Source organism: Silurus meridionalis, chromosome 22, assembly GCF_014805685.1.
Source record: "Silurus meridionalis isolate SWU-2019-XX chromosome 22, ASM1480568v1, whole genome shotgun sequence".
Lineage (NCBI taxonomy): Eukaryota > Metazoa > Chordata > Actinopteri > Siluriformes > Siluridae > Silurus > Silurus meridionalis.
Window position 1 is genome coordinate 6,392,090 of NC_060905.1, and position 27,730 is coordinate 6,419,819.

The following is a 27,730-nucleotide window of genomic DNA, read 5'->3' on the forward strand; positions in this document are numbered from 1 at the left end:
AAAAAAAGTCAACTGAAATCTTAAAGTGTTGAACCCCAGACACAATACTACACCATGATCCATAACAACAGATTTGTATCAGGTGTAAAGAAATGAGTCGCCCCACTTGAACCTGGCTTCAAAAAAATGAATGAGCGTGTTTTTAAAGGAATACTTCAGTGCTGCTGGCTGCTGTGTCTCGATACCTGGCCCGACGTAAACGTTTATGGCAATGTGATCTCGGGGGAAATATTTTTATACCATATATTTCTATATCACGCAGGACTGGGTGGTCATAAATCGCAATCATTTTAGAAGTAAATCATTAATCCTAAGGTCAAAGAAACTGGTGCACACTTAGATATGTGATGCACTGTTTCACTGCTGTAATATTAAATGATCACTAACAAAAAAAAAGGAGAAAAAAAAAAAAAAAACAAAGAGACTAATTAACTATTTAACACAGTAGTAGGTCATTCAATTAGATTAACCAAAGCACATTACACCCTCAAAATTTGGAAAGAGAAAAATCTATATAGGATAAAGTTAAACACCATAAATTTGTTTCTGTAACCTGTAAACACTAAAAGAGCACTACTATTCAAAACATTACAAAAAAAGAAAGAAAAGAAAAGCCAGTTGTTTTAATCTGTAATCAAAGAAATAGGTTATTTCCTGATTTGTAGATTGACTTTTTTTTCTTTTTTTACTGAATACTGAAGCTGCACCCAAAAAGCACCATTGCTCATAGAGAAGGGGAAAAAGGAAAAGAAAGAAAAATGTAAGCTTACTGTCCCGAGTGCGAGCAAGGACAATGATTCGTTCTGGGGAAACACTTAAGCTGGGCCGGTATATATCTGTATACGCTCGTAGAGTAATGAGAAAGCGATGGGAATTACATACTGTTTTGCAAAAATAAACAATTTTAAAATCACTGACTACCTGCAAAAACCTAAACTTACGAACACCGAAGTATTCGAACAGACAAGGCACTTGAGAGTGAGTGGCCGAGTGTCAGATACGTTCCAGTAAACATATCTAGGCTGAAAGTCCTTTTAAACAACTACATAATGCGGTACTGAATAATCACTAAAAGACAAGGAAAAAAAAAAAACAGGTACTAAATGCTTTAGCATACAGTATGTGCCTATTGATATTTGAGCTGCTGGTTATGCCTAAAATGCATTCATATAATTGTCACTTATTGATTGTAAAAAAAAAAAAAAATTTAAGTAACAATGAAAAGTATTAACTACAGTTTCATATGTTTAGACTAACTATATACTATATTGTGAATTGAGAAATGTGAAATAGTCTACTATAGGTTTCACAGTACACACACACACACAAAAAAAATGCTTCATACATTAGCGTATCTGGGAAAAAGGGTGGGGGGGAAAAATTTAATCTAAAAATAAAAAGAACTCTACAAAAGCAGCTTAAAGCAAATTATTCTAAAATACCCTTTGACAATTTCCAGGTCAACAAAGTGCTTTCTTTTTTTTTTAAACAAGAAACCATTTCTCTTCACACAGTAATGTAGCATTAATGATGTCTGACTGACAATTTCTGAATTTAACAGTCAAATCAGGGCTTTCGGATTATATATACTCCAGGATATCTATTCCAGAAGGGGAATTTTAATGCTGAATAAAAATGACCTAGTATCTAGTATAAAAACCTGTATTGCATTTAAGTACTTGATTTATATAGATCAGTCAAACACCATTTATTAGATTCTAATAACTATAATTTTTAAATCACTATATGAAATACTGAAACAACAACCCCAAAAAATGCTATGTAGAAACTGTAAGGTTTATATGTATTAGTAGTTCTTCAAAGGGCTAGATCTTTAAATAGTACCTTAAACAGCTGTACATCACCACTTCAATATTTTCGTCTTACAGTAAGGACATTCTGATTTACTAGGTGCACAGTTTTCACAAAGTACATAATGTTGGCAAGGCTGCAGTACAATGCAACGATCATGCTTTTGGCAAACTATACATTTCTTTGACTGAAGCTGAAATATGACCTGTGTTGGAGGGAAAAACAAGAGAGAGTCACATGTTAGATTGGTCAGTCCAACACAGTTGTGTTATGTACAAAGTCAAGTGCAGTAATCGCAAGCCGCGGTCACACTACACTGTTTTACGTGTCATACTATTAAAATTTTGCGTTTAGCTGCGACCTGAAATTTGAGGTTGGGGACCTGTGACCTATCGATTTGCGTCACATAAAGACATCGATGTTTCACAAAGTTGCCTCTTCAGAATATGCAGGATGAAGGAACGCTGATTATAACAGTGTCGCACTTTATCCCGCTTTTAAATGATACAAAATGAACAATTTAACAAATCTGCATGGTGTAGGAAAAATGTAGCGTGACCACGGCTTTATGTGTACAAGCTTGTGTGCATGAATGTAGCGTTTTCAAATTACCGTATTTTCCGGACTATAAACCGCTACTTTTTTCTCATGCTTTGAATCCCACGGCTTAAACAATGAAGCAGCTAATTTATGGATTTTTCCTGGGTTTTTCCCGGTTTCACAAACTTCAAACCAAAAAACTGAGCCCCATAACATTAGACCAATGAAATTGCTGAACGGGTTCAGGTGAACCAATAAAATTCTTTATATTAAAATCAGATGCGCTCCCAATGAATCGGGCCGCACCACATCATACATATGGATGAGGTTCCTCTGATATTTGACCTGCCACTCACTCGGACTGTCATCAGGAAATGCGAATCATTCGTCACGCTGAAAACAACCGGGCATAAAAAAAACGCACTTCACCTGTGTTCTGAGCTGCACGGCATCGGGAGAAAAGCTTCACCGATGGTGATTTTTAAACGCACGACGATGCCAAAAGATAAACTCGAGAGAGAAATTGTTGTGAAAGGAAGGAGGAAGAAAGTGAACAATGACTTTCTTGGAAGGCTACTGTTTAGATACAAGCCGTGTAACAGACACTGTCTTTCATTAAAGCCTGTGTAAAGTTCATTAGTTTCAGTGTAGACATGAAACCACATGTAGGCGGCTTATAGACAGGTGCGGCTTATTTATGCTCAAAATAAAAATCTTTGTCAAATTCAGCGGCTTATATATGGGTGCGCTTAATAGTCCGGAAATTACGGTAATACCGTTAGACATGTATCTATTGCAGTAGTGAAGAGATCTGGGATACGCCTTCAAATTGGTGAAATCTGGACATATTGTTTATTCTAAAACTAAATTTAAAAGATGTTGCATTATTTATACATTTCTATTCAAGAAAATGTGACATTGACCAGGATACAATAGAAAAAGTCAGATTTTCGGCGAGTCTTCCTTATAAGCAAATGTTGAAACGACAGACCAATAGATCTAATCTAACATGGATTATCAGATTTTACTCGAATCTTGTTTTAGCTTGAGATACGAAGGACTGAAATTATAAAAAGGGAAACGGAAACTTTAAAATATACTGTTCATAAGCTATTCTGTAAAAAGCTATAGCAAAACTGATTTGTGTTAAATTAAAAAGGCACCTAGAAGTATAAAATAAAAAAAATAAGAGTGTTAGGTGGTGGGGGCGTGTTCTTACCCCGTCGATTAGGTCGAGGTCTGAGCGCAGCTGGTTCTGGATGGAGTGGAGTTTTGGCAGTGTTAGCTGGTCCAGGTCTCCGTAGCTGCGCAGCAGAGGCGTGCTGGGTGAACGACAAATCGTGTCAAAGTCTCCTTGCAGCTCTTTCAGTTTGAGATCGCAGTCCTTGCGCTTCTGCTCGGCCAGCTGACGCTCTGCCTCGGCTACCTTTGCTTGCTCTTTTGCATCTTTCGCATCTTTCTGCCACGCTTCACATGCCTTTATCGAAATCACCAAGAGGATTAAAGATGAATAATATTCTCAGACACTTCTTTGTGTAAATATTTCAGCGTTTTCAGTCTTTCAGTATTGTTTAGAGAAATGTATTTACTTGTGGACATTTATTTATTCAGACTGTTAATGTGTTTTAAAAAGAAATCTAAAGATTGAACAAGCGTCTGTTTAGTAAATGCTTCTTGAAATATCCATCCATTGTCCCTTACCTGTTTGACCTGGTGCCAAGCATCCTCCCACTGTTTGATTTTCTTTTTGGCCTCGTCCAGATCACGAAGGAGTCGGGCCAAATCTGCACTGCTTGAGCTGAACACTGGAGATGGACTTGGGGAAAGGCTACCACTCATAAAGTCCCATATGCCTCCAGCGCCACCATTCAGCCCTAACACAGAAAGCATTAAAAGAAAAGGCAAGAACGTGAAAAATTAAGAACATCTTGGAAATATGATAAAGCAGCTCAGCTTTTATTTATCATTAGATTTTCTGTTGAGTAAAAGTTTACATCCGTTAGTAATGTATAGTGGGACTGCACTTTTAGACTGCTTGATATTTGCTCAAATGGACACTTCTCACAATTCTTTGCTGGAATTGTTGCCCGTTTCTGCTGACAGAACTGGATTAGCTCAGCCAGGTTTGTAGGCCTCCTTGCTCACACACACTTTTTCAGCTCAGTCCACAAATAATCTACAGGATTCAGGTCACGGCCTACGGTAACTGTCCTCATAATCTCCCTTTCTGAATGACGTTTGTTTTCTGAAGAGCATCACTCAATTTAGCTAAACAGCTCCACAACATGGTGCTGCCACCCCCACGTTGCACAACGTTTCCCTCTGTACAGCACACTAGTCATTATGGCTGAACAGTAAAACATTCGACAACACTCTTGCAAAAGCTTGGTGATCACCTGCAAACTTCCATCTGGGTTTTTATACTGGCATTGAAGTGTGGGCTTCACCCTTGTGGGTCAGCCTTTCTGGACATCTTTTAAAGGCAGATGTACATATTTGCTACCTGATGCCACAAACTTCTTCATATTCATTCGTAACTAAAGTTAACCTGTGCCTCACACACACACACACACACACACACACACACACACACACACACACACACACACACACACACACACACACACACACACTCTTTTCAGCTTTTTTTTTTTTTAATGTAGGTAGGTCCTTTTGACTTGGGCATTTTTAAAGTAAGCCAAAAAAAGTAAGAGCACCCCTGCATTACATCAATGTCTGCAATCTTCCAAACTAATTATTTAATCAAGCCCTAAATGCATTTTTTCAAGCCAAGTATCGCTAAACTTGCACTTCCCCATAGCCAAAAAAAAAAATTATATCCATTTTCATGTTTGTGGGACAATCCAAGAAAGATCCGTGCCAATAACAGAAAGCGGATTGGCTGGTGCATGTTGATCTTATTCGTAATACAGCAAATTATATTTGGAATTGCGAAAGAAAGAACACCACCAACGAAACTAACATATAAAAACATTCTAAACTACTGTGGAAACATTTAAAATTATTTAATAATTAAATTATAATAAACAGTGAATTTAAGACTTTTCAGACCCTGCAGAAACCCTGTAATTAAAAGAGACCAGTCAGTGAGTGTTAAAATGTGGCCACAGGAATTCTGATAGTGAATTACTACTTTACAATGATAAAATTCATGCCCTTCAAGTGATTTAAATATCTCGAGTGTAGACAACATGAAACCTTGGGCATACTCTTTCACACGATTTGCACGAGTTACGTTTTCTGTACCTAAAGAGTTCTGAGTAGACGTCGGTGTCCCTAGCAGGCTGTGCTCGGTTTTGATTGGCAAGCCCTGTGTCTGGCTCTGCTGAGAAGCCATTCCACTGAGCAATGACTGGGACAATGATTGGGACAGAGAGCTGAGGGGGGAGGCGGACAGAGAGGAGGAGGAATGCAGAGATGAACACCGCGCCAGAGAGCCAGGAATGTTGACGGGATCAGAGCCTCCTAATAACCTCTGACCTACAGAGGAGAAAACAGTTTTAATATGAAGGAAAACTCATACGGGACATCAGGCATCTGCAAATAGACATGATACCAGCATTTCCTGTATTTTCTTACTTGTTATCCCAAAGCCATTATTGTCTTGGTCCTCTAGGTCTTTATCGAGGGAGGCAACGCTGATGTCATTGAAGTTTAGGTCAAGTGCAGATCCTAAGAAAATTATATACAAAAAAACAAGGAGTTCAGTATTTCAGTTTCACTAGTCAGACCGTGTAAAGCACAATCAGCAAATATCAGCTTTAATGCTTTGTACTTTCCTGGCAAATAAATCATTTCTTATTGAGACCATTTACAGCTTTGTAACATCGAAAGGCAGCCCCTCTACTTACCCTGTGCTGCGCAGTGCATCATAAGTACCCTACACAGACCTGTGCCCTACATGTCACCCTAAACCACTTCCTCTCGTACAGAGCAGGGAAATTAAAAAGAATTTTCATATATAAATAGGTTCACCACATACCTATGACTGACTCAACCGTATTGCTTCCTGGATAGAAAGGGGTAGCTTTTGCATTCATGGTTGATAATGTAGTGGGAGAGGAGCTGTCAGAGCCAATGCTTGAAGCTAAGCTGGATGTGATGCTTGATGTGATGCTGGATGCCAGTGGGTTCACCACAGAAAATATGCTGCTGTGGCTCTGTAGACAATAACATGCTGTTAAGGTGACTTATTGTGAAAGAAAATTGTACACACCAGCACGCAGTTTGAGATCATTTAGCTATAAATAGTCATTTGTAAGGCTGAGAACTGCAGGTCTTCACCTGCTTATCTTGGTCAGTTAACTTCTGATTATTGTCTCCCCCCAATCCTCTCTGGTTCTTAGCCTAAAATTAGAAAACCACATTGAATAACGTTAGAGCATACTAATAAAGCCATTATTTGCCAGTGAATCATATTGTTAGATATACAAATTATGCAAACTGTTCACAAACAAACATTCAGTTCTGTCAGTTTCTGTACTCTTGTTCCCGATACACCTCCAAACTGGATTTGAAATTAGGCAAAAAACTGGCATTAAAGTATAAACTTTCAACTTAAATGAAAGCGTTTAACCAAAGTATACTGCACAAATAGCTGCAGAGCCATTTTTACACAGTCTCTCAGATCAATAAAAATGTGATCGTTTTATTTCAAATCTACTGTGGAGGTATACCAAGGCAAAAGAATATGATACTTGTGCAAGTCTATGCCTTACCAAAGCTAGAGTTTTGCATTAGGGTAAGCTTATATGTATTTTATTTGCACACTGTTTAGAGAAATACGAGTTAAAGGAATTAAATTATCCACAGTATACTGCATATGTAGTACGTGAGAATGTAAGTAATAGTCGGTGTACTAGTGGAACAAAACACGAAGGTGGAATCCCAAAATGTGTCAGTAATAGAGAAATAAAGTGGAAAATAAAAAAAAAAATCAAACAGAAAAGAAAAGCTGGCAGTGTGGCCAAGTCTGCAGTTCTGGAGGAAAGGCCCTTTCAGAGAGCGAAAAGAGAAGCGAGTCGTGGAATACCTGGTCCTCCCGTTCAAAGCCCGGAGCTTTAGGATAGTTAGAAGTCGGAGACGAAACACTGGACGTGGTGGACTCTGAACATAAGCTACCATTAGTAAAGCTTTTGGGCCTGCCGATGGGTCCAATTGGGGACAATGAACTGGTGCTTCCTGAGCGCGATGTTACAGTTGGACTATTAGAGCATGACACCTGAAGAAGAGAAGCACAGAGGAGCTTAATGGAGGACTTTCAGATGTGGCCAAATAGCCTGAGTCTGCAGCCTTCGGTTCATTTCCTTTCTAATTCTTCCTAAGGGAGCATTAGTAGTGATTTGGGCTGCTGACCTGGTCAAATTGATATAATAATCGTAGGCCTAATTCAGATTAAAATGCTCTCGTTTGAATCTGAAAGTGTGCAACTGTTCCTACAGACTGCAACAAAAGGGAAAAATAAACAAAACAAAAACAAAAAAAACAAACCAACCCAAATGAAACAAAACAACAAAATTTGACTAAAACAACAAGAACAGAGCTTTTCCAGTACTTTGGTGTAATCAGTAATCTGTCCGTTTGCCGTGTAGTGACCGCTGTGTGTTTAAATGCGTTCTCTTTCCCTCAGCACTCCAGGAGCTTTGTGGCAGGTGTTTGTGTGCGCGTGTGTGTGTGTGTGCGCGCGTGTGTGTGTGTGAGCAGGCAGACACATACGCTTGCCGCCTGCCCGTTGTTGCTTGAGCTGCTGCTGATGGAATTCATGTTGCTGCTCCAGTCACTGCTGGGACACTCAGGATATTGTTGGCATCCCAGCTTGGCCTGAGAGCTGGACTGCATTGCTGTGAGCAAAGTGTTCATGGTCTCCTCGGTAGAAGGAATTCCTAAGAAACACACAAACTCTTTAGATGAGAAGGTTTTTTTTTTATTGCTTGCAAATTCTCAAACAAGCACAAAAATTACTTACTTTCAACATGTGCAAAAGCACAGAATGGCCCCCTTGGACAGTATCCAGTTTGTTTCATGTCATTGCATTTTGTTGACTTGTATATCTGCAGAAACAGATTTTGAAACTTTTTTTCACCATCAAAGTTCACAGTTTAAAGGTAAGCTCAATTTATTTTGATGTCCATGTAAGAGATAAATGGCAATAAATTCCAGACTTAGATGGCAGTCGTGATAAATTTCATTCAGCCTTGGGGCTTGAAGATGAATCTCAGACAGGACGTGAGGTCATTTTAAAAGCAGGAAGTTCAAATCCAGTCCACATAAGACAATAATGGCTGTATGTATAGTTATTTTCAGAGGACAGTAAATCTGTACTGCTACACAAGCTGCACACTAACTACTTTAATATACATCGCAAGTTTCATTTCTATAGTCCCTTGACAAAATGTGTGTGTGTGTGTGTGTGTGTGTGTGTGTGTGTGGGGGTTTGGTTTGTACTCACTTTTGTGGGATATCGATAATACCTTCAATTAATACATTTGATACACTGTACCCTGCTCTGAACAATCACTCCTGTACACTCCATAACCCAATGTCACTCGGTGTCACAGCTATTATTTTACCTACTACCTGCACACTATATTTTCTAACAGACTTCTTCATATCGGTTTCTCAAAATTTAAAAACTGAAGCCACAAAGACCCTGGCCATGATAAAGCAGGTAATGGAGATGACTGAATGTACACAGTAAACATGTCGCAGAGCGCCATGAGAGCAGCTTCGTCAAAGATTACCTGCCTTCACCTCCTACAGCTTTAGAAGCACTTTGTCTGAACAACAGATGAAGGCCTTTAATCTGAAACATGCAGTTTCTCTTCTACTACTTTGTACACTACAAAGAACTCAAAATATTTTGGTGTGAAGTTGCTCATTGGTGTTTGTGGACAACCTCCCTAAATTGTTTACAGTAACACTAATCAGTGTCCCCAGATGTCTCAGAGATTATTTACAGTAGACCAGCTTTACTCAAAACTGATGTAACTGTGTTTTGTCTGGACATTATTAGCATTAGCATTCAGCAGCTATACTTTTGGATTTGGAGTTCTTGGACACGTAACCACAGTCTCACAATATACAATGGAACATAATACAACTCATGGCACAAACGGGGCCAATTGCTTAATAGAAGAAAGTTCTAAACATTCATTTCATTTGTTTAATGTAGTTCCAACACATACTGGTACTAGGACTGCACACTATCAGGTGCATAAATATGCTATCTACCACAGAATACTGAAACTAAATAATACATAGGATATATAAATATGAAAGTGCAAACCTACAGCTTTAATACATCCATCCAAAATTTCATGGACTATAATAGAGCGCTTAAATACTATTACTTGAAATATGTTAAAATATTGATGAATCTGACTTTACTCGAAGGAACTGCTGCATTTGACTCAATCATCACCTTCAGCACAGTGCACGCTACAGAGATTTTAGCCCCGATTATCCAATCACTGTCATTTTTCCACTTCTAGAATGTTCACCATCAAGCAAGCAATCACAGACTCGGATATTTTAAGCCTGTTTTATTTTTCTCGTCTGAAGAACAGTGCTCAGAAACAGCCAATGAGTGTCGCAAAAAAAGTCCCAGGATAACAAATCCATCTGCTCTCATGCACTGCAGATCCCTGAACCCGGTTTACCACCTATTTCTTTGTGTGGGAGTGTGAGAACAGCTTGTATGCACAGTAATATTGCTTTTATATGAAGTTATTTGGTATGCCTAAGCCAAATGGTTGTTAAGAACATCAAAAAAAAATCAAGATAAACACGACATGAGTCGATGTTATTTTGCTCCATCATGTCTTCCCAGTGTATATTCCCTTCACAATTGTTTTTTATTTTATTTCTTGTTTTAGTACAAAAGATGACAGTCACATGATAAGAAGCGATTGCAATTTTGAAAAAGTGGGATATGGGGATCAGACATGCTTCAGCTGAAATAACCTCCGGGTGAAAATACCTCATGTATGTACACACACACACACACACACACACACACACACACACACACACACACACACACACACACACACACACACAATGTAGATATATCTATATTCAAGACGAGTCGTGTGAGTGGATTTATTATTTTACCCAAGTGATTAGACTTTTTACAATACTACCAATAGATCATGATTAGAAAACTTACATCCCATCTGCGTATTCACTTTCCTTGCGCTGTTTAGAATAACTTTTCCACATTTAAAGAAATGTGTTTTTTATGCACTAAACAGTATTAGCAATTATTTATCTACTACATTGTGTATAAAAATGTTAAAAAATACTAGTGTGATTTTGACTAAACAGAAAAAGGGTCACTTTGGTTTCTTTGGTTGCAATAAACCTGAAACCGGTTCTGGTGGTTCTTGTGAACCCGAGATATCCGCTAGCATCTCAAACAGCTAGCTTTTGCAATGAATTCTAAATCCTTCACAGCTCGTAGTAAAAATCTGAATCTGGAAATAAGTTGACAGGAGCTTTGTACTAACCTCAGGGTGAAACTGCTGCTCGGTACGCGAGTGGCAATACTGACAGCTGTCTCCACTCTCGCATTTGGATGGCTCTCCCCATTCATCACCATGCTTTACACTTGGGCACGGAGTTGACCTGTCAGAAACCCAAGGTGTCAGGTCCATGCTCACACATGTCCAATGCAATCTTTTGTTTTTGTGCATGTGATTATATGATTATTTGCGGCGGCGAATCCGCCCCTACCTGTATTTAAACTTGCGGGGATTTCGTCTTCTATCTCGACTATTATGGTAATGGGGACAGGCGTAGCCTTGTCTGCATAGACGAGGGGGCTTGGTGCATTGCTCTGTTTTATAGTTGGCCAGAACAAAATTGGTGTCTGAAAGAACAAGATAAACAGGAAAGTTTTGAACAGATAGGCACATCTTCATGATTCTCATGAATTTATACAGCTCACGTTCATGTCCGTAGTGTTTAATGAGGCCTCACCCTGCCATCGAGGATCTTCAATAAGAGTCTTCTCAATCATGGCCTGGCTGGCAAGAACTCCCGGCTGCAGATCTGGGATTCCGTCTCCAGAACCCAACTGGCCATTCTGCAAAGCTTCTTGTGCTTGTATTTCTCTGTGGATGAGAGTCGTACAAATCAGACCAGCTCCACAACATGCATTCAGAGCCAGCGACTCTTGAGCTGTAGAGGTGAAAACCTCAAACAAAGATGCAGCAGCGACTCCCAATTTCCACATACCAGTTGCTAGGCAACTGCAAGACCGCATATCTAAATCTTGATTTTTTATTTATTTTTTGGTTACTCAACCAGTGAATCACATTTTCTCTTATATTTGCCGCATAATTGCAACAACATATTTCAGTATTAATATATTTGCCTATAACGTTAACAGACTATTTACTATTATGTGTCAATCAACAGTAAAAAAGATTTTTGCTGGAGGGATCCATAAAGAAGTTGCAATCGTCATAGAAAACATTCTGCCTGCAGAGCATTTACACTGCATTAGGGAAGCTACTACAGAAATCCCCTGCTTCTACAGAAACAGGATTTTCAATTTCGGCATTCAGTCCTTCCTGGTTCAGTGAGCAAGTCTGTTATTTCCGTCTTTGACTTACTTCACGGTCTCCTTTTGCCATTTCAAAACAATAAATAAAAGAATACTTCAGGAAATGCCATCAGAACCTGCAGTTACACACATGATGCTTTGATGATTAACAAAGTTGATTTTTTTTTTTTACATTTCTACCAAGATTTTCAATGCACTGAAAACTTGTCCTCCATTTATTTCCCTTGCCCCTAATTTAGGTGACAAAAATAGGATAGGCAGAATTTATAGACCGCTGATCTAAAGTGCACTAATTAATATCGGGCATTTACTGAGGCTTTAATTCTTCTTACTCGGGATGCCTCCACATTCGACACCATGCTACTTTTTCTGATGAAGCAATGCCATTTCTTCTTCGCACTAATCCAGCTGAAATGTTGAGCAAGTGCTTTCTGCATCAAGTGCTCATTAGTTTTAAAATTAAAATAATGCTGCTCAGCACACAAGACCAGAGAGCACTGCTATTGATATTACAATGACCCTCTGTAGAAGGTCGTGGCATTTTGGTGTGGTTCTGCTCACTGGGTTGTGTTTGGGGACATGATATAGGAATAACATGCATTCACATGCTCTTTATTTTATGATCATATATTTTATAAACTCTCACACAGACTGCGGTGTACTGCCAAAATTTAAGTTTAACCAGTGCCGAAACCCACAAGCTCCTTCAAAGACATTTCACTGGCATAGTGCCCCTCATGGTGCCCCAATCGGCAGCAGCAATAGTAAAAGATAAGGCAAATGGTAAAGTGCCTCAGCCTCATTCTCTTGATACCCCAGGATGATGTGGATGAAGAGGTGTTTCTGGCCCAACGCCAGTATGTGGCTAGCTAAACGGTAAACAGAAGCCCTGCATTGAGGGTCTTCTAACTGGAGAGGTCTACCAGGCTGCCACGAGTCTACCATTCAAGAGTCATGTTTTACAGAAATAGAGAAATTGAGTAAATTAATCACCACCCCCTGAACTTCACCCAGATGTTCCTTGGCTACTGCAGACACTGGCTGACCCAAAAGCAGTCATCATTGGAGACCTATGTTTGTCTGTCCTTCCTTCTCCTCCCCAGAGGACTATACATGATTGGACACCTAGAGGTTAAGGACATGTTTGCATTGTCTGGGCATTTTCAGTGCTGTACATTAGTATTGTGTGTCTATATACATACATACATACATATACACACACACATATATTATATATATATATATATATATATATATATATATATATATATATATAAAAAGACACACACACGCGCACACACACACACACACACACACACACACACACACACGTGTGTGTGTGTTTTCCATTTGGAAGAATTGCTTTGAATCGTATTAGGCAATTAGTCTGGACCGCACTGGGATCAGGGTTCAAATTACAGAACTTTGTATCCCAAAGTAGTGGCTCTGTGAAGAGTGTAGCCTGAAGCACTGTTTCATGTAATCTCTCAGTTTGAGATTCCAAAACAGATCCAACCCAATCATGTCCACTAACAGCCCCTTTGTGTTTGTGCCCAAACTACTAGTGATCTGTTTCTAAATAAAACTTCTGTGAGCTTATGGATCATCAGGGCAGTTGTTGTTGTGTTTTTTTTTTTTTGTTTGTTTTTTTTTTTTACATGACCCTGATTTTAACTATGGGCTATTGTAGAATCTTCTTTTTTACCAATGGAAAAAAAAATTACTTTCTCCACCATCGTGTGGTTGAGTCAAGTCAAGTTTATTTCTATAGCGCTTTTCACAACAGACATTGTCTCAAAGCAGCTTTACAGAAATCAACAGTTAAGGTGAATGGTGTGTATTTATCCCTGATGAGCAGCCATGGTGACTGTGGCAAGGAAAAGCTCCCTGAGATGTAATGAAGAAACCTTGAGAGGAACCAGACTCAAAAGGGAAACCCATCCTCATTTGGGTGACATCAAGAGTGTGATCATAAATCTTTCAACAATACAGAACACTGGAGAGTGAGAACTAACATGAGTACTGGAGTATAAGATTAAGTAATGTTTTTTCTGCAGTCTTATACAGTCTTTATGGTTAGTAGCTCCTAGTTTTATGAGCTCAACATTTGTGATCATCACAGATTGGTTGACACCAATTATTCACTCTTAGGGTCCGTGGTTCAAGCCACCGACTTTGTAACGACAACTAGTATCTATGGCCTTACTGTGCAAAAGCTTATCATAATGACAATCTATAGTAACTATAGACAGTGGGTTATTCATCATGAAGGGCAATTCTAACGTCCTTGAAATAAGTCTCAAACTGGCACATAAAACCTTGTACATAAAAAACAAAAGTGAAAATCATATTGTTTTCAGTTCTCAAATATGAATCCTACAACCAACCACCAACTTAAATCAATACAGCACAAGTTAGAGAAGTAACTGCACTTACCTGATATCATAGACTGGAGGCCGGAGATCATGAGGTCCATGAGCAAAGGCGCAATGGAGACCATTTTTTACACAGTGCCCCCGGGCATCTGTTTCATGGATGCAGGTGCCAGTCTTATAATAGCGCAAGTGGTACTTGCGTTCTGTATCACCAGTGGTCCGGTGCAAATAAGGGCAGCTGAAAACAGGAGATATTGTTAGAACCACATTTGGGGTTTTTTTTTGTTTGTTTGTTTTTTTTGTTTCTTTTAAACTATGCAAATGATGAAGTTATGCATACGCAATCAATATCAGAATGCAACACTGATAACCCCAAAGCCATGAGTTTAAATACCGATTCCTTTCAACTGCACTGATTTCTCGCTGGCAATTTTCCCACTGCAACTTCCAAAAATTAAAACTTAAACATCTCTGAAACAAGGTTTTTTTGTGGTTATATATAAGTTTTTAAAACAAGTCACATGTTTGTATTAAATCTCCATGTTCTTTCACAGACAGTACTTTCAGCATTCTTCTCAGTGGTGTGTACATCAGAGCAGTTTAAAAGACATAAAACCTTATTTTAAATGGCAACACGCTGCATATGTGTAAATTTTTCCTGCTGATTTTTCACTCTCAATTCCCCCCTGGTGGGCAGATCTCCCCCTGAACTGAAAGCTAACAAACACGCCTTATGACCGCTTCTTTTTTTTTTAATTGTTGACCCATTGTGGTGTAACAAACTTAAAGGATAGCAGTATCCTACATGCACCTGCATGAGCTCATTGATAGCGATGATTAGCGAATACCGCTGTAAGAGAAAGAAGGTTTGCCATCCCTTCTTTTTTTTTTTTGCTAAAAGTACCAAATCTTGTTCTGAGCGTCAGGAATTTACTTTCCATAGCACATGCATGGTGATTTTTCCCCCCGAACTCATGATCCCTGGATGACAGGGGGAACAATTGTTCAAATTAATAAAAAGAAAACGCAATGACCAGTGTCACATTTATGAAATATTGGCATTGAATGGCATGGCAGCCTAAAATATACATTTCAGTGTGACATGTTATATTAAACTTTCTAGAGGAAGACTTGGATTTCATTCTGCTAGAGAAAACCCAGTATTACACAATTACATGTAGGAAAATCTCTGAAACACACATATGACAAATCACAAATGGCTTTCTGTTCACCATCTACAAAAAAAATACTTTTTAACCAAAATAGGAGTTGGGAAAGAGACACATGAAATGTAGCAAATAAAACATACTCCCATTAGGAGTGCATCACTAACACTTCATTTAGATCTTTACTGAATAAATGAGAACCTGTGGTTTACACACTTATCACGGAGTGCATTTTAGAATAAAAGCTGGCAGTAGAAAACTGATCTAAGCCACTGATTAGAACACAATAGGTTTTATAATAAAAAATAAACAGGCAGAAATACAAGCGAGACATTACTTTACAGTAGGATGATGAAAATGCTACTATTCCAATAATCTCAAATATAGAAACTCCGTCTCATGTAGGTAGCAACAGTTCCCATGGTAACAGCGATGCAATTACAGAATGGCTTGCTTCTACTGGATGAATGAATGTGTGAGAGCGATTACAGTGAAGCTCCATGCTTCTTCCTACCATATTCCAATGAACAGGAAGCCTTACATTGTTCACATCATAACACATCAAAGAAAATAAATAATAAACCTCCGAAACATAAAACTGCCTTTGTGTGCTAAGAAATAGTACAAAGTAAATTAAACAGCCAAAAGTATGTTTACACCTACGTGCTTTCTGAGCAGCCCATTTCCAGATTTATTCCTCTTTACTACTGTGATACACTCCACTCTTCTGTGAAGGCTTTCCACTAGATTTTAGAGTGCTGTTGTGGGGATTTGTGATCATTCAACTATAAGATCATTTGTGAGATCAAGCACTTGATGTTGTCTGATGATGTATTTTTTCATTAAACAGGAGCATTTAGAATAAACATTTACATTTGTGGCATTTGGCAGACGCCTTTATCCTTCTTTAGCCTTTATACATTGACCTCATTCATACGACTGAGCAGCTATGGGGTTAAGGGCCTTGCTCAGGGGCCCAGGAGTAGCAGCTTGGTGTGGCTGGGATTTGAACTTATTACCTTGAAATCTATCTATCTATCTATCTATCTATCTATCTATCTATCTATCTATCTATCTGCAATAAACTTCACTGCTTAATCATAATATACAACTTTTTATTCAGTCAAACTGTCAATGGACCCAAAGCAATTGACACACCTAATAATAATAATAATAATAAACTGGTATATGGGACTTCCCTGCACACATTTCGTGCCAAGTAGTAAACATGACCAGTGTGAACCAATGAGAAAAGTCTACGTGAATAAGAGAGCCAATCAGAAGGCAGAACTCTGGGGGGTGTGTCCTGGGTTTTGTTTTTTTTCCCCTTAGCAGAGATCTCTGCTACATACCCCCACCCCACCCTCCTCCCCACACACACACACACACACACACACACACAAAACTATAACACCAACTTCACTTCCTTGTTTGATTTGTGCGCTCGAGTAAACGCGTGCGCTCTCGAAGCTCAAATCGCAGCCACGATTTGGACACGTGACGACGAGACAAAAAAATATATAATAATAATAATAATAATAATAATAATAATAAATACACATTTAGTATGGCTCGAGCACACACACACAAAGGGGTGTGTGCACGCGTGCACCCTCCGAACAATGTCTCAACAATGTCTCGATAATGTCTCAACAACGTCTCGATAATGTCTCAACAATGTTCAACGAAGCAACTCCGTAAACTCGCACGCGCGCAACATCTCGATATGAGCGGTCCGGGTGACAGGTACCACAGGTACTACAGGTACCACAGATGAGCACCGTGTGCATGCTGCACCGATGCGGAAAAAAAGAACGGTGTCCGTGCAAACTTACTCGTCTCCGTCTGGACATATGCCCGTTGTCTCGTCGTACTTGGTGCAGTAGACGTCGGGACTGTAATTGAAAGTGCCGTCTCGTCTCCGGATCGGTCTCCGTCTCCTCTGGTTCAGGAAATGCCAGTGGAAACAGGTAAAGGGTCTGTGCTGGGTGCATTTGTGCTGAAGAAACAGCGGGCACTGCTCGGTCCTGAACTCCTTCAGATATCTGCCAAGGGACAGAGCAGAGAGACTTCACTGTAGATGCAGAAACAGCAGACAAGCAACAGATGCAGCAGAAGAAGCAGAAGAAGGAGAGAGAGAGGAGCAGAAGAAGCAACAGAAGGAGAAAAGGAGCAGGAAAAACGCTGCAACACATCGAACACGCTACACATACCACAACACCAGGGTTTATTGTTTATATTTCTGGATTGAACTTTATAAACAAACTACTGTGAAAGTAGGAACCACCAGCGTGAGATCCTTCGAGCAAGTTTCCTCACGGTTCAGAAGCTGCGCCTGGATATTTAACAAGAGCTCCAACGTAATCGTGTTGTAACGCAAGTCGCGATCACGGACCGAAGTTCCGCACGATGCGGGACGTGCAGGCCGGAGACGCGCGCATGGCGTACGCAAACAGCGCAGCGTAAATATCAGGAGGAGGAGAAAAACCAAACCGCTGCACTTCGGGCCGAGGGGAAGGGAAGAGAAGCTTCATCTGCCCGATTTGCGTTGTTGCTGTTGAAACCATGTTTCCAGCCAGCTTTCTTTTTACACAATACACACTTTCGGTGGAAAACACTTTACGTTTTCTCGACAAGAATTAGTATAACACCCCGTGCCGTGAAAGCGGCTTTATGTCAGTGTGTTTGTCTGGTTGTTTTTCTTCTTTCTTTGCCGTTTTGCGTGAATACGAAAGAATTCAGAAACGGGGGGAAAAGCACCATATTTAAACGCGCGAAGGAACGCAGTACGAACGAAGCCCTGCACATTACTACCGAGCGGCCGACTACCAAAAAAAAGGTACCGTATTTTCTTTTATAGAAAAACGCGTTTTTGCCCGTCAAGCGTGCACTTTTACTTACGTATAGTGGGTTGGTTTCTCGGTTTGAGGAGACGCGCTCGCCGCCGTTTTCGAAACCGACGGCATTTTCAGTCAAAACAATAACGGCGCATGCGCGGCTGGAGCCCAGCGTCCTCGCGCCCCTCCTCTCCCCTCCTGCGCTCGCGCTCGCGCTCTCACAACGCCGCTCTGAGGCCAGAGTGAGCTAATGAAGGGGTACGTACACACACACACACACACACACACACACACACACACACACACATTAATATATATATATATATATATATATATATAAAATGTGTGTATATAAAAGGCAGAGAGATTTGAATACCTCAATATACCTCTTCTGTTCTGCTCTGTGTTTATTAACCATAATGTTCATCTGTTCAGGTCCCATCAATCGACCTTAATCTACAGTCTCTCTGATGCCACTAAGATGACCATGCTCAGTTCATCCCAAAAGGTGATCAGTGGGGCTTCTACTTCAAGTTTAACACACTGTGTCTCCATGTACACTGTAATACTGGAACAGATTTGGATCTCCTGGTTCCATTGATTGTAAATTGTTACACTAGAACATACAACTTGTTGCTAACATGTTGGTGAAGGTGCACATATGGTTGCAACGAGTGCACACACTGTAGCTAAGTATTTTTAATTATACAGGAGAATATAAATTTTCATCGTCCAACGTGAACTTTATTAGGTAGGAACCGTATCATTTTCAACATCGTATATTGATACTGAAGAAATCTCAAGAGCTTAAAATGTACTCCCTAGTGCAGACTCCAAAACCCAACAAACACTACGATGAAACAGGCTCCCATGAAGACCATCACAGGAAAGGAAGATTAAGAGCTACCTCTGCTGCAGAAGATAAGTTTATAAGAATTGCTAGTCAAAAAATAAAAAAACACACTGATTTACATAAATGATTCCTGGTGTTCAAGTGACGGACATATTCCAACATCTGATCAGAGGATACTTCGTGAGTCAGGCCTTCATGGTCAAACTGTGGAAAAAATAAACCATTACTTCAATATTAATGTGTTGTAAATAATAAAAATGAAGAACAAACACTGAAGGAGAAGGTGTATTCAAACTTTTTCACTAGTATCAGAATCAGGTTTATTGGCCAAGTGTGTTTACACACACAAGGAATTTGGTTCCAGCTGTTAGTGACTCTCAAAAGTATAGACATAAATAAAAACTATACATTCAGCTTGGACTATACAAGACAAAAACAGACAATGTGAGACAGTTTGGACAGTGTGAGTATTAAATAGGGATACATGTTATATGACAGATCAGTAATGTATAATTAATTATAATATAATATATAATATAATATATATATATATATATATATATATATATATATAATAAGTCATTAGATAATAATGTATAATTATGGTCAGTTGTTAATGAGGCTGATTGTTCGGGGAAAGAAACTGTTCCTGTGTCTATCAGTTTTGGTGAACAGAATATTGTTTATACATAACTTGATTTCCACTACATTTTGAAGTGTGTTTGTGTGGATTTGTGTTCATTCAGATATAAGAATTAGTGAGATCTGGCACTGTTGTTGGTGAAGGTTTGCTTGTCGTTTCAAGTCATCAGTGTCTCCATGTACATGCGTGTGTTATAATACTGGAAGAGGATTTGGATTTTTTTAGTTCCTGGAATTACACTATAACATACAATTCGAAACATCTGTGTGATTGAAACTTGAAGGTGCACATATGGATGTGATGGTCAAATAGTGCATACTGTGTAGTAGCTGAGCATTGTTTTTTTTGTTTTTTTTTATAAGGAGCATTCAGCAAGAAAGATCTGACAGTTTACATGTATTACAGCCTTGTAACTAAGCATAATAGCATGCCATGTATACACTGCTGTTTCCAGTCCAAAATCAACCTTCACAAATGCACAATAGCAGCCTAATTTAACGCTCAAACATGATATTAGTGTTTAATTCATCGGACTTGAACCGGAACCGGATCATTTGGTACCGAGCCGCACAGGAAAAATAAAAAAACGTTAATTGCTAATTGATTTCAATTTTAGAGATTCTTTTTTAAGAGCACTTCCGCCTGTGCCAATTTTTCCGCACTTGTTTCAATCGCATTTTTTTTTTAATGCATCCATAAATTAAACTCGCAAATGTTATTTTTATATGCCAAGTAATTAACGATCAAATCATATAATATGTATAATAATAATATGCACGTTATTGCGCGTATTATTGCGTGAAGGTGGTCCGTGAAGCAAAAAAAAAAAAAGTGTGGGGATCAACGTAGTAAAGTAAATAATGAGGTCTTTAATGAACGAGCAAACGATGGGTTATTTTATTGTATTTTATTATATTTATCGGTAACACCAGGCGCATGTTTCCCTGCCGTGCTTCCTGTATACAGTCTTAACGCAGGGGGAAGGGGGGTGTTTGTGGGCGGAGCTTTCTCGGGTCACGTGGTGCTGGTGTCTCTCTGACAGTATAAATGCCGTGCGTCACAAACTCATTATTTCTACGTCGGAACTTGGGTGGTGACAGATCACTGATAACCGGAGAAACCAAGTAAGGAAATTAAGAAAATATATTTTGGGGGCAAATATAATTTAAGACTTTCGGTAAGATACCCGGAAATGGTTTACATTGTCATGAGCTGTATATAATTATATTTGAAGCTGGAAATGGGAGCTATATAATATATATTAATGTTTTTGTACTTGTTCTAGGTATGTATGGCGTTTTTTTTTTTCTTCTTTTTTTGGCATTACTTTTAATTATCTTCATTTTTTAAATTAATTATTTGCTGTGTGTGTTTTGGTTTGTTTGGATTTGAATAGGACTAACCGGCGCTGTTTTTATTTGCCCGCCATTTTGGACAATGAGGGGTGACTGGTTCAGGGTTATACTGACATAGTAACCGGTTATTCACAATAAAACTAATGTTTATAATAATTTTTTTTGCTTGACCAGTCCAATGTTTATTTGGTCATTACAAACAAAACGAAATGTACCCGGAAGTGTTTGTTGTTTGGTTGTTATTGTTGTTGTTTAGGTGGTTAGCCCTAGTAGCTAGCTGCCTATTTACCCTGAAATGATTTTCAGGTTAAATACAAGTCGTTTAATTTTATGAATTTAAAGCTTTCTTTTTTTAAGTCCAGGCTGTGTGGTGTTTATTTTTATTTTTACAGTGGTATTCGTCGTGTTTGTCTTTAGGTAGTAGTCTAGCTGGTTATTATTGATATGAAGAGGAAGCATAAAAAAGACCGTCCGCCATTTTGTTTGTCTGCGACACAATTTCTAAGCGACTGTCTGGTCAGGGTGGATAATTATGTCCCTTTTGGGCTGAAATAGGTCAGTTTTGGACTAAACACAAATGACCTGCCTGGATGGAGAGCTTTACTTTTTGTTTAGGCTCTAATGGGGTATAGCTTTTGTGTGGAAATAATTGTTGTTGGGTTTATTTTTTTAGCCTGTGAGAAACCATGGCTCGTACTAAGCAGACTGCGCGTAAATCCACTGGTGGGAAAGCGCCCAGGAAGCAACTGGCCACAAAGGCAGCGAGGAAAAGCGCGCCCTCTACAGGCGGAGTTAAGAAACCTCACAGATACAGGTGAACACTTTGCTATCCATCTACACACTACTTTGATCAGCGCTCCTCAACCCCCCCTTTTTTTGCACCATGGACCAGTTTCATGCGAGACAGACTTTAGATCCACACCAAGCTGTGTGGAGGTTACTGAGACTGAAAAATGTGTAGGGGAAATTGCCGTATATAAAAGTAACGAAACTCTTAAGCTGAGCTACCATACGAGTTTTGTTTTTGTCTTCACAGGCCTGGTACCGTCGCTCTGAGAGAAATCCGTCGTTACCAGAAGTCAACGGAGTTGCTCATTCGCAAGCTTCCGTTTCAGCGTCTGGTCAGGGAAATCGCACAGGATTTTAAGACCGACCTGAGATTCCAGAGTGCAGCCATCGGTGCACTTCAGGTGCTTTTCTCTTATGCTTCATGTCCTGGTCGTTCAATTTATCCCCTCATGAAAAGTGATCTGTAGTATGGTGAGAGAATACCTTTTTATTCGTCCCACAGTGGAGACATTTCTCAGTCCCATTCTCATTTAAATCCTAAGTTCCAGGGTTGTTCAAATATGGAATTGGTGTCATAACAAAATTGAAGCAAAAAAAGGTGCATACGGAGTTATTGATTTCATCTGGACTAATTTGAGTTAATCAGGGTTACTGTGTTCCCCTTGCAGGAAGCTAGTGAGGCTTACCTTGTGGGCCTGTTTGAGGACACCAACTTGTGTGCCATTCACGCCAAGAGGGTCACCATCATGCCCAAAGACATCCAACTGGCAAGGCGAATCCGAGGGGAACGGGCATAATGAACCTCATCTTGTTTTTAAGTTTTTGTTAAGCATACATTCAAGCAGTGGATTTTAACCAATTACATAAATTTTGTAAAACATTCCCTACAGACTCAGGTTTCTGGTGCATAATGTGTATTTACTATTTAGCAGTGCTCATTGTAGAGTAGCATTAGTTTGCATGCTGCGATATTTATCTTTTTACATTGATTATTGGGTTGTTAATAAAATTTCACTACCTCAAATTGGTCTCCAGTTCTTTACTTTTTAAGATAAGTAGTTTTATCAAGTTTTTGGCTAATGTCAGTGTCTTCGATGGCATGAATTCTGGATTACTCATTGTGGCTAAGGTATGATTTCTGAAACAGATCTTTCTGAAACTTCCAAAAAAAAAAAAAAACTTTAAAATTGCAAAAAAAAATCTGCATAACATCACTAGTTTTCTGACCCGATTAGCTTGTAGATGTACTTTCTGACTCGCCCACTAGAGGTCAGGATTATATAACTAAATGTGTCTTGCAGATTTGTTGCAAGTGCTTTGATTGCATTGCGTGTCGTTTTGTCGCCTTTATTTTATTTTTTTGATCAGCTTTAAAATGAGTTTTACTTTCTACCCATTTTACAACCTTTATATCTGCAGTGTAGTGAGCACAGACTTGCCTGCTACCTTTTGCTGATTGTCTGAAATCCTAAATTAAATTTCTTCCTCTTTTCCAGTGAAAATTAATATGCAAATGTAATTGCAGGTTGGTTCAATTATTCAAATCAATTCCCCTGTTATGTCCTGCTCTAGAGTTATGCATTAATTCACAATCCATTAATTAGCTTTGCCCTGACAGTGCACTCATTGGTGTTGAGCTCCTGTTGATGCATTAATGCAACCAAAAGCTTAAGGCTGTTCGCTTTGCAGATCGCTTTCATAATCAAAGATCTCAGCCTCTATTACAAGAGTCAGTGCAGAAGAATATTCGTCGACGTATATTTTGTTCATACAATGATTAGTGTAAAACTTGTGTATGTAACGTATGTATATGTTTAAACATTCCAAATTCAGAACTCAACATTTTTTTATTAATCTGTTTACCCGCACACTTTAATATTAGAGTATGGTGTTCAAGCTGGTCGAACCACATCAAAAGAGCGGCTGTGCATACGAAAAATGGAGATCCGCATACCATGCCAGCATCTGTGACGTCAGAGTCCTTCAACTTCAGCCTTTCTCAAGTCTCAGCTGCATCTGCAGGCCTCCTGTCACACACTTCTCACAGTCTACATCAGACCTCTGGCCTTCTGCTCTTGCTCTTTGTATCTGCAAGTTCATGCGTTATCCTGTCTTTTTTTTATTCGCACATGCACATAATGAACATGCCGCACTCACTCGTTCTCTTGGGACGTACCGAAATGGTTCTGGGCTCCATCTTGGCGTCACTTGTTTTAAGTAACGGCTCTCACCAGCTCTTCATTAAATTATCACTTGTACATCTTCCCATCCTGGTCCCCCTATCACTGCCAGTTGTACCTCCCCAGGCGGTTCTCAGCATGTTCTTGATTGCGTGTGGGCGCCTGAACATACACAAATCTCATAAGGAAGTCTCCCTAGGGTCTGTCTGTAATGTGATGTTTATTAGGCTACTTGAGTGAGTTAATTGAAAGAACTGTACGTAATTTCTAACATTAAAAATCACAATGTGATATGTGGCCCTCATTTCCCAGGCCATTCAGATTGTCACAGCTGAAAAAACAACTGCTGTATGGTCACTGTTTTTGTTTTCCCAGACCAGACTAAACCTGGCAGGGGGTAGAGGAGATATTCCACTATGGATGTATGACAAGAACCTGCACACATCCCTCCACATTCATTAAATAAAACCCAGGATGGAGAGAAACCCTGGAGGTGTGAGGTAGAAACACTATATAGGTAGATCATTTTAAAAGTTTTCTGCTTACCTACCACTAATAATGTGAGGTGCACTATTTATCAATATGCAAAATTTCACAGAGGACATTAATTTCAGGATTTGGCAATGGTGACACTAAAAGATTATTATGGCATAAATAAAAACATGGCAACAATGGTAACATCTATTGGGCTAATAATAATAATAGCAATAATTATTTATTACATAGCGCACCGTGAAATAAATATATATATATATATATATATATATATATATATATATATATATATATGAATCACAAAATTTTTTTTAACTGCATTCAAATTAAAACCAATGCAGTAACTGGGAAAAAAATGTTTTAAGATGAGTTTTGAAAATGCCAATATTAAGAATTATCTTCTAAGTATTCAATAAGTATGCAGTATTAAGCACTTAAATACCGCTGAAGTGAATTCTGTAGTTTAGGAGCATAAGAAAGCAATTCTTCCTCTTCTTCTACAGTCAAATTACTATTACCATATTAATTAAACATTTATCATTTACATTTGTTCTATTTAAAACGTTCCTTAACAGGAGGTCGTGATTAAATCTAATTCTTTATACTATTTTGATGTTACAAATGTATGCATGTAGAGAAATCGGTATGAGGCATAAGGCATTATGCTTTTGCTCCAAAATTTGCAGCATTTAGCATAAAACAAAAAAATGGCATTTGACATAAAAACTGTGCTGCTGGCAACCTGCTGTGTTTCCCCAAAGGGTGGGGGAAAAGAACAAAATTGATATTTTACAATTAAAATGTACATTTATGTTTACCTTTAGTAGGGGTGTAACGGTACACATATTCGTACCTACATTTTTTCGGTACAGGGCTTTCGGTTCGGTACACATGTGCACTGAATGCAATCCTTTATACGCGCGGAACATAGTTAAACTCTGAGTTCCCTCAGGAACATATTAAGTGGCGGACCGCAAGTTTGTTTTAGTTTTTGCCTCGCACTTTGAGTGCTTTTTTTTAAAAGAAGAAATCTTATTAAACTTGAAAACAAACATAAAAATGGCAGAGGTATAAAAAAGAAACTCTAATTAGCGCAGTGTCACTGTGGCCACTCACTACGTATAGTAAATAATATTTGTATTGTGAATGCATGAACAAGCTAAAGAATCCATAGCTTAGCCACTTCCTGGTTAGCGGCTAATGCTATTATTATAAATAAAATAAAAATAATAAAAAATTGTTTAAAAAATAAACTGTTCAAAAGACACAAATATTAATAATAATAAACGATGTTAATAAAAAAAAAATGACAAGCAATTATATGTTCTGTATTTTTCCTCCACACACCGTACCAAAATTAAACCGACTTAAAAACCGATGTACGTACTGGACCGTGAATTTTGTGTACTGTTACACCAATAAACTTCAGCATGTATTACTTTTATTTTACATCTATATTTTTGCTTCGAAATTACAAGTAAATATATTACTATTTGCATCCGACATTCATAACTCATCAGACAGAAAAAAAATATTTATTTTTTTCTTTTTACTTTTGGCACCTAATAAATCATTCTTACCACTTCCCATGAATGAAAGCTCATAATATATAAATTGCTCAGCTGCACTAATGTTACTGGTCAAGCTATTGGAAGATTTGAGGTTTTCCTTTTTAATATCACCATTAAAATATTCATAAATAAAGTATATACAGAAAATTGCAGAAAACAATCTCACTGCATATTCTGGTGCCAGGAAGTGTGAACTTTTAAACTAGATTTCTTAAAATTGTCCTCATATTTAACTTAAGATCAATTAGTCTCACATAAAAGAAGAATTTGTTCTCTGATGAAGTAGGAGTTAAAATTAAGAGTAAATGTGAAATTTGACAGAGATCTAATAAAAGTGCACAAAACTTTTGAGTTTGCCTGATAATGCAAATTAGGGTTTACCACAAAAAATGCACATTAAATTAAATCCAGACCATCTAACTCACAACACGGCAAAGTTTAAGAAGGAGCAGAGAATCCCAGCATCCCAGCATGTTAAATCAGTGTCAGAAATGTCACGCCGGAAATGTCACGGAATTTCGAAACGAAATGTCATGTCAGAAATGTTTAACTGACATTAGTGGCTTTAATAAAATAAATATAAAAATGAGTAAGACTGTGCACATTTTAATTTTTTTAACCTTCATATTTTGTAGCCTTTTTTAGAAGGGAAATGTACTGTAATTTGCTTTCCAAATTCAGCTTTCTTATAGGTTTGATTTGCAGTTCCAGGCTCATACAGCCCAGTGTATAATTGGCTCATCAAAATGTTTTTTCTATGCACATTTTCATTGTTTTTCTGGGACAAATAATTGTGTTTGTGTAACTATGAGCAATCGGCTGAAATAAATGGATAATTTGGTGGTTCTAAACCAGTAGCAGGTTTTCAGGCCTTATCTTTCTTCATGTTGGTTGAGACTGAAAGTTGCATAACCCATTATGCAGAAAGTACACTAAATGAACATAGTATTGGGCTTCCTGACGTTTCCAGCCATATGTGGGTTTTCCCCAGACAGGTACCATAATGTTGGAGGCACACAATTGTATAGGATGTCTGTGGGTGCATTATTAATAAATAAAGACCCAAATCTATGTCCTTGTGCACAAAGCCAGCTCCATGAAGATATGCTTTTACATGGATTGTAATAAATTATAATCCAAATAAGGATTATGATTTGCAGACTACTTTTACCTTCACAGGTCGGCTGAGAGAAAATATTATAACACATATAATGATTGTTTGAAAACACTGTTTAATGTGCATCAAAGATTGTTCATCCATGTCAAGTCAAGTTTATTTCTTTAGCACTTTTCACAACAGACATTGTCTCAAAGCAGCTTTAAAGATTTTAAGAGTTAAGGTGAACAATGTATATTTGCCCTGATGAGCAGCCATGGCGACTGTGGCAAGGAAAAACTCCCTTAGATGTTATGAAACCTTGAGAGGAACCAGACTCAAAAGGGAAACCCATCATCATTTGGGTGATATCACATATCATCTATGTGAGTGAGCTTGGAATGGGAATCCTTATAAGAAAGGAATTGG

At 38.5% G+C, this 27,730-nt stretch overlaps 2 protein-coding genes across 3 annotated transcripts; one reads left to right on the forward strand and one right to left on the reverse strand.

Moving 5' to 3' along the window:
• Positions 1-1,414: 1,414 nt before the first annotated feature.
• unkl (unk like zinc finger) lies at positions 1,415-18,576 on the reverse strand. Of its 2 annotated transcripts, XM_046834762.1 has the most exons (16): positions 18,384-18,576; positions 17,318-17,527; positions 14,378-14,554; positions 11,353-11,486; positions 11,107-11,242; positions 10,881-10,998; positions 8,339-8,423; positions 8,089-8,255; positions 7,406-7,594; positions 6,658-6,720; positions 6,356-6,533; positions 5,953-6,045; positions 5,620-5,853; positions 4,054-4,226; positions 3,572-3,829; positions 1,415-2,017 (listed from the first exon to the last, which is right to left on the reverse strand). In XM_046834762.1, the coding sequence occupies exons 1-16, from the start codon at positions 18,446-18,448 to the stop codon at positions 1,862-1,864; spliced, it is 2,436 nt and encodes an 811-aa protein (XP_046690718.1). In that variant the 5' UTR covers positions 18,449-18,576; the 3' UTR covers positions 1,415-1,861. The 2 variants fall into 2 exon arrangements, with proteins under 2 accessions (XP_046690718.1, XP_046690719.1); XM_046834763.1 differs by lacking the exon at positions 7,406-7,594.
• A 2,220-nt stretch (positions 18,577-20,796) lies between these two features.
• Positions 20,797-22,983, forward strand: h3f3a (H3 histone, family 3A). Its single transcript, XM_046835265.1, has 4 exons — positions 20,797-20,939; positions 21,844-21,984; positions 22,207-22,360; positions 22,628-22,983. Exons 2-4 carry the CDS (start codon positions 21,857-21,859, stop codon positions 22,754-22,756), a joined length of 411 nt encoding a protein of 136 aa, XP_046691221.1. The 5' UTR covers positions 20,797-20,939; positions 21,844-21,856; the 3' UTR covers positions 22,757-22,983.
• The last annotated feature ends 4,747 nt before the right edge of the window (positions 22,984-27,730 follow it).